At 68.5% G+C, this 7,415-nt stretch overlaps 1 protein-coding gene across 1 annotated transcript; it reads left to right on the top strand.

Moving 5' to 3' along the window:
• The first annotated feature begins 819 nt into the window (after positions 1-819).
• Positions 820-7,410, top strand: TMEM240 (transmembrane protein 240). The gene is made up of 4 exons (XM_045475266.1): positions 820-1,078; positions 1,438-1,544; positions 5,855-6,063; positions 6,616-7,410. Exons 1-4 carry the CDS (start codon positions 1,022-1,024, stop codon positions 6,762-6,764), a joined length of 522 nt encoding a protein of 173 aa, XP_045331222.1. The 5' UTR covers positions 820-1,021; the 3' UTR covers positions 6,765-7,410.
• Positions 7,411-7,415: the final 5 nt, after the last annotated feature.

Raw genomic sequence — 7,415 nt, 5'->3', positions numbered from 1 at the left:
GACCGCAGCCTGACTTCTGGTGAGACCCTGAGGTCCTGCTACCCACAGGGACTGCTGGAAGAATGGAGCCCTCCCTGTGGCACCTCCTGGGGCTGAGATAGTTGTCCCCAAGAAGCCTTATTTCCTCGTGATCCTCCTGACCCCCATATCTGTGGAAGACCTCAGGTCACCATGGGGAGGTGGTAGGGGCTCCCACACCGGCAGTGCCCTTCTGGGGGCTGTGGGTGCGGCCTTGGCGCAGGGACTCTCTCCCGGACCCCCAGCATCCCCGGGCACTCTGAGCAGAGCCACAGACACTGGCCTGGGTTTTCGAAGTGCCCAGTCCGGGTGCCTGGTGCAGACTCCTCAGGGAAGATGGGCCTGAGGCTGGCCCTGCCGCCACTGTGGGGCACCCTTTGGTCTTTGCTGGGCCATGTGGCCATGGCTTTGGAGTGACCTCCCTGGGAGCTCCCCAGCGGCCCTGCAGGGCGGGCGCTCCACCAAAGGCAGGTACTTGCTGGAGGAAGCCGGGTGCCAACCAACCTGCCTGCGGCCCCGCGACCCGGGAGGAGGGGTCTTCAGTTGAGCGCTGGGGCGGAGGGTCCGGGAGGGCGCAGGGCCCTCCCCAGGAACGACCGGTCCGGTCGGGACTGGCCAGACGGGGACGAGATCCCGCCCTGCGGTCCCCGGGGAGGGGTCCGGCCGACGGCGCGGGGCGGGGCGGGGCGGGCGGGCGGCGCGGCCCCTCCCGGGAGGCGGGCGCGGAGGGCGGGCAGGCAGCGGAGGCCGGAGCGGCGCCGAGCGCGCGGAGGGAGGAGGCCGAGGGCGGAGCGGAGCGCGCGGGCGCGGCGAGCGCGGCGGCCGGGCGGCCGAGCGACCCCGGGAGCGGCCGCGTCCCCTGCCCGCCCCGCCCCGCGCCTCCTCCCCGGCGGGTGCGCGGCTGGCTGACCTCTGCGGAGGCGGCGGGGGCCCAGCATCGGGCCGGGGCCGGGGGGGCGCCGGGGCCGGGGGGCGGCGCTCCGGCCCGGCCCGGCCCCGCCCGATGTCCATGAGCGCGAACACCATGATCTTCATGATTCTGGGGGCGTCGATCGTGATGGTGAGCGGAGGGGCTTCCCGTGCGCCCGCGCCCGCCTCCCGCGCCCGCGCGCCGCCTCCCCCACCTCCCGCGCCTTGTTTACCGGCCCGCGCGGCCTGCGCTCCCCTCCCGGGCTGCCCCGCGCTCCCCATCCCCGGCCTGCGCTCCCCATCCCGGGCTGCGCCGAGCTCCCCCTTCCCGGCCTGCGCTCCCCATCCCGACTGCCCTGAGCTCCCCGATTCTGGGGCTCCCCCGGGCACCCCTACCCCTGGCCTGCGCTCCCCCACCCTCAGCGCGCCGCACCCCTGTCCCCCAACCCCCGCCCCGGGGCCCCGGCCAGGCCCCGCTCCTCGGCGCTGACCGGTCATGGGCTCTTCCAGGCCATCGCGTGCTTGATGGACATGAACGCACTGCTGGACCGATTCCACAACTACATCCTCCCGCACCTGCGGGGCGAGGACCGCGTCTGCCACTGCAACTGTGGCCGGTGAGTCCGCGCCCGGTTGGGCACACGCGTGATCACACATGTGCGGCGGCGGCGGCGGCGGCGGCGGCAGGGCCCACTGGGGCGCAGGCGAGCCCCAAGCGGGCCTGGCTGCAGGACTGCGCTAGGCCCGCGGGGGGAAGGACTAACCAGCCTCCGCTGGGCACCTGGGGATTGGCCAATCGCTTTCCAGCAGGGGGAGCATGCCCGGGTAGTCAGGACCCCCTCCCAAAATGCCTTTAGAGAAAGGGCCTGTGCCAGGGCGATGAGCGGAATGGGCCCTGGGCCTCCGGGTCCAGGGCCTGGAAGCCAGGAGGGCGACAGTCCAGTCCTGTGTGTCAGGAAGGATCCTGTGCACGGCCGTGCCCACAGAGTACACCATCCTCCCCGGGCCCTGCACTAATGTTCGTGAACTTTCCTGCGAGCCAGGTACGGGGAAGTACAGAAGGTCAAGGTGGGCAGACCATCTGGTCCCACCCTCTCCTTAAACAGAGGAGGGACTGGGGGAGAGCTGGGTGTGGCTTGCTCAAGGTCATTCAGAGAGGGATGGGAGAGCCCAGGCCCCCACATCCACCGTGTGAACGCCCCCATTCTGTGCACGTGTAGTAATGGAGTCTTCCTGGCCATGCATGTTTGTACGTCCATGTACAAAATAAACATCTTCTCATGAGACGCGCATATGTGTACTGTCTGTGCATATACATGTGCGTACACATAGCACACGTACACATTCGCATGCACGCCATCCCCACAGGAAGCCCTCTTGCCGGGGCCAAAAAAAGCAGAAAGATGCTCGGGTGGGTAGAGACTCGCCCAAGGTCACACAGCTAGTAAGGGACGAGGGGCGTGGGCCCAGACGCTGTGTTCCTCACCCTTGTCCTGTACTTCTCCACGGACATGTGTGCGCACACAGTGGGTGTGGGGGGTTGTGTAAGAGAGGATAGTTTCATGCCTCACTAAGCATGCCACGTGCCCGTGGGTGCAGACCAGTGTGTGGAAAGCAGAACACAGACGTCCAGGAAGGTAGAGAGGGGCGTGTAAATGACCCTCACGTGTGCTGGCCAAGAACCGTCAGAAGCGTTTGCTGGGCGGGTGGCTACCCTTTCCCAGAGATCCCTGCGTTCCTTCCCGGTGCACGTGGCCCCAGGCTAAGGAAAGGCACAAGGTCAGCCCCGCCGCCTCCTGAGACAGCCACGGCCATGAGTGGGTATGAACCGGGGCGGTCTTGAGACCCTCCCGGTGGCTGGCAGCGTGCGCCCCGTGAGGCCCGGGCTCCGAGCTCCATAAACGTCAGGAATGCACATTTTACGTGTGTGGGGGCTACTGTGTTATGACCAGCGTGTAAGTGCCTGTGACCTCCCGCCGAGGGCCCGTCTGGGCAGACGGGCTTTGCTTGCCGAGCGTATCTGCCCAGGGTGTGTGTGCGCGTCACACGTAGCGTCCGGACTCGGGTAAAGCGAGTGCCCACGGAGGTGCGGCCAGAGCTCCTGGCCCCGTGTGTGCAGGTCAGCGTGTCCGTGGGTGCAGAAGACATGGAGAGTCACACCCGCCGCAGTTTCCGGGTGCGCATGTCCACGTGTGTGCTGTGTACACATCACCTCATACGGGATATGTAAATTCAGTGTACGGCGTGGTACGTGTGGACGCCATGTATGTGGACGCGCGGCACGTGCGGATCATACATACGGTGCGGCAAAGCGGGTGCTCCGTGTGGGCGCGGCGAACGTGTCTGCAGAGAACAGTTTTGCACGCGAGGGATCCGTGTGTAAACCGCGCACACGAGCCGCCAGGGCGGACTCCCCGTGTTGCAGTGAGCAGGCCGCACACCCACAGAGGATGGCTGTGTGCAAAACTGAGTGCATGCGCACGTCCATGTGATACGCACCGTGCTCGTGCCCGGGCAAGCATGCACATGCACAGCGGAGCTCGTGGCCTGAACCCCCGTATACACGCCACGTCCTGTGCATGTGGCCGGCGTGTATACACGACATGCATCGGACCGCAGGCAGACACAGGCAGCATGCGTGGCCCAGACAAGACCCATGTGTGTACACATCGTGAAAACACGTGGGCACACGGGAGACCCGAGCCCCTGTCCCCAGGGGCCTGACTTGGAGGAAGGAGGAGGGTAAGGGGCAGGGAGGAACCGCAGAGGCCAGGCCAGGGCTGGGGGCACAGGTTGTGACCTCTGACCCCCTGGAGGTCCCGAGCCACCAGGGCTGGTTGGGGCCCTGGCCTCACCCTGCTCCAGGGCACCAGGGGCGTCTCTGGCTTCCGTGGCAGCTTGGTCTTCAAGCTCCCCGCCTTGGCCGGCTGCGTGTCCAGGGGCACGAGGCGGCATGCCGAGGAAGGCCCTGCCGGGGGTCTTAGGCCCAGAAGGCTGGGTAGAGCAGAAGGCGACCGTGCCGCTCCCTGTTAACAGCCCCGGTGCAGCCTGCCCAGCCCGGTGCGTCCCAAGTGACGGGCACCTCGAAAGGGTCATGAATCTGCTCCTGGGCAACCGGCAGCGGCTGCACATTCCGGGTGGTGATTAACAGTCTTCCGCCACTTATTGGTGACTCATGGTGGCTCCTGACAAACTGTCAACAGAGGAGCAGGGCCGTCCTTGCTGACTGACTCCGGGCTGGTGGCCCCTGCTGCTCCGTGGGGCTGTGGCCGAGGCCCCACCACTGGGACCACTCGGGACATGCGGAGCAGGATGGCCTCCGGGAGTTCCCAGGAGGAGCAGGAAGGGGTGTGAGCAGAGGCCTGCCCACTGCCATCCTTGCTGGGCTGCTGCCGGGAGGAAGGCGCTGTGTGGCCGCCGCCGGTGCAGGGACATCAGCAGGGAAGGAGCAGCAGGGACCTGTGATCAGGGAAGAGCGGTGCGGTTTCTGGTTTCGAGACGGTCCCTCTGGGGGGCAGCGAATATGGCCAGTCAAGAGGTTGGGGTGGGGAAACGGGGACCTGTGTTGGCTGAACACCGGGCGGAGGTGCCAGTAACTGAGGGGAGGATGGGGAGGGGTTTGGGGAGGGAGGAGCTATTTTTAGGTGTGAGTTTGAGGTGTCTGTAGATCCCACGGGGAGACGCCACACAGGCAGCTAGAGCTCAGAACAGACGTGGGGGGCAGCGGGGACTTCAGGGGGGTGGGGCTGGAGAGTTGGAGACCAGCAGAGGGGCTCGAGGAGGAGGGCCACCAGGAGAGGTGGCCTCCTGGGCAGAAGGGCCCCAGAGTGGTCCCTGCACTGCCAGGCAAGAGAGAGGGCTGCAGCCGGTGAGGATGACAGGGGCCAAGGGTGGGCCCCACGGTCCCTCTCCTGGGCTCTCCTGCAGGCCGAAGCAGAGGTGAGAGTGGGGACGGGCCTGGGTCGTCCTGGGTGCTTATCTCCAGGATAGAGCTGCCTGACCCAGGACCTCGGGAGCCCCGAGGGCTTCTTGGAGGAGGAGGGAATCCAGACAGGCCCGAGGCTGGAGAGAGCCTTGTGGGGAGAGTTCAGAGTTCCGCAGAGGTAAGCAGAGCGGCAGTTCAGAGGGCTCAGCGGCCCGGGGCCTGGCCAGTTGAGGCCAGCTGAGGGAAGGGGGGCTGAGAAACACCGCACAGACCTTGGTGGACGATGGAACACGTGGGAGGGAGCCCCGGACAGCTGGAACATCCCAGGAGCAGCCGAGCAGGGCATAGACGTGCGGCTCCGAGGGGACACCGGCAGGAGAGCTCCCCCAGGAAAGGGGGTGGGAGATGGACACCCGGCAGAGCCCCGGAGCCTCCCCTCCAGCACAGAGAACTGAGGAAAGGGAGGTGCCCGCAAAGGGTGGAGAAGGAAGACCAGAGGCCCAGAGCAGGGCTGACCCACTAGGCTCTCCGCAGAGAAGGTAATGAAAGGACATAGCGAGTGGGAGGGGAGGACAAAAGAATGGACCCCTAGGAACCAGCAGGCCCCCGCATCCGGCAAGTGGGCTGTGACCCTGCCACCGGATGGGGACACCGTGACCGGGGCCTTCGCACTGGAACAGCTTGTTCACCTGCGCTGTGTTCCCGCGACCCCCGCAGGGTTGCCTCTGAGCCCCAGGGCAGGAGGAAGGAGGGTGATACGAGGGGCAGGCACATCCCTGGCCAGGCGCGGGGCTTCACTCTGACCCCTGGCCTCGCACACTTCCACCCTCTGGGCAACCTCCGGCCGGGTGACTGGGCCCTGGGCGAGTCCGCTGGCCCCCTCCTGACCTCAGCTCCGCACAAGGGCTGCTTCTAAGACCAGCGGGGCGAATGGGTGCCGCTTACCGCCGGGGTCGCTGCCCGCCCCGCGGGAGAGGTGCCAGCCCGCCCTGCCGCCCCCAGGCACCACATCCACTACGTAATCCCTTACGACGGGGACCAGTCGGTGGTGGACGCCTCCGAGAACTACTTCGTGACAGACAACGTCACCAAGCAGGAGATCGACCTCATGCTGGGGCTGCTGCTCGGCTTCTGCATCAGCTGGTTCCTGGTGTGGATGGACGGCGTCCTGCACTGCGCCGTGCGCGCCTGGAGGGCCGGCCGGCGCTACGGTGAGTGAGGGCGGCCCCACCCCCCCGCGACCCCGCCTCCACCCCAACGGCCACGAGACCACGCCCACTCCGCCCTCTCCGGCTCCGCCCGACGGCGCCCCGCCCCCGACGGACCACGCCCACCGAGCCCTCCCTGGCCTCGCCCCGGCCAAGACCCCGCCCCCATCCTCTCCCTCGCCCGGCCACGCCCCCGCCCGCCGTCCGGCCACGCCCTGACAAGGCACCGCCCTGCCTCAGCCGCGCCCCGCCCAGGTCATACCCCCCCCCCCCCCCCCCGCCCGGCCACGTCCTCACAAAGACCCCGCCCTCTCTCAGCCGCGCCCCGCCCAGGTCATACCCCAGGCCGGTCACGCCCCTCAGGAGACCCCGCCCTCGCCCCGCCCCGGCCACGCCCCGAAAGGACCCCGCCCACTCGCCCTCTGCGTCTATCCGTGGCCCCGCCCCGCCCCGCCCCGCCTATGCTTTTCCTCGGCCGCGCTCCCGCCCCGCCGCGCCTCGCCCGGGTCCGGGCCTCCGACCCCACCGCGTTCTGACACCGCCCCTGCCCCGCAGACGGCTCGTGGACCTGGCTGCCCAAGTTGTGCAGTCTGCGGGAGCTGGGCCGGCGGCCGCACAGGCCCTTCGAGGAGGCGGCCGGCAACATGGTGCACGTGAAGCAGAAACTCTACCACAACGGCCACCCGAGCCCGCGGCACCTCTGAGCCGCGCGCAGGACTCGCGGGGCCTTCGGCCAACGCGCCCACGCACACGGGACTGGACGGCCGCCCCGGGCCAGGGCGCCCGCCGGGCGTGTCCAGCGGAAGGTGCTGTCTCCTCTTCTTTTTATAAAAGGGGGTCGGGGCGGGGCAGGCTGCCGGCCTGGGGACAGAACCCCGGCCGTCCGACCGCATAGGGCGCGGGGGCCGGGACGGCGGGCCCCGAGCGGGGGCGCGCGAGGGGCGCGGGCACCTGTACGGGCGGCCGGGACCACCTGCTCGCCCCCGCGCACTGCAGTCTGGCTTGCGCCTGGGCCGGGACCACGTCTGTTACTTAAACCCGGCTGCTCCTCGGGGCCAGTTCCGGCAGAGGGAAGCGAAGCCGGGAGAGGGTCTTGACAGGGAAGGGGGCCGGCCCCCGGCCGCGCCCACGTCTGCACACGGGAGCATGTGCATGGGGCGTGTGCGTCCGCGGGCCGCACTGGGGGTGGGGGGCGGGAGACAGGGGTCTGGGGGAGGCCCCGGCCTAGCAGCAATAAGGCCCCTGAGCCCCACCGCGGCAAGTGCGGCCACCCTGCCCAGGGCATCCCCGGTCGGGCGCCTCACTGTGACCCCCACCCCTGCTGGTCAGTAAATTCTCCAGAAAGCTCCAGCCTC

This window comes from Leopardus geoffroyi, chromosome C1, assembly GCF_018350155.1.
Source record: "Leopardus geoffroyi isolate Oge1 chromosome C1, O.geoffroyi_Oge1_pat1.0, whole genome shotgun sequence".
NCBI lineage: Eukaryota > Metazoa > Chordata > Mammalia > Carnivora > Felidae > Leopardus > Leopardus geoffroyi.
This window is presented reverse-complemented; position numbering and strand designations above follow the sequence as displayed.

What these genes read in the sequence shown, in the direction of transcription:
- TMEM240 (XM_045475266.1), top strand. Translation starts at nt 1,022, where the DNA reads ATGTCCATGAGCGCGAACACCATGATCTTCATGATTCTGGGGGCGTCG. An exon ending in TGGGGGCGTCGATCGTGATG is followed by an intron (nt 1,079 to 1,437) that starts GTGAGCGGAGGG and finishes GGGCTCTTCCAG; the next exon opens with GCCATCGCGTGCTTGATGGA. An exon ending in TGCCACTGCAACTGTGGCCG is followed by an intron (nt 1,545 to 5,854) that starts GTGAGTCCGCGC and finishes TGCCGCCCCCAG; the next exon opens with GCACCACATCCACTACGTAA.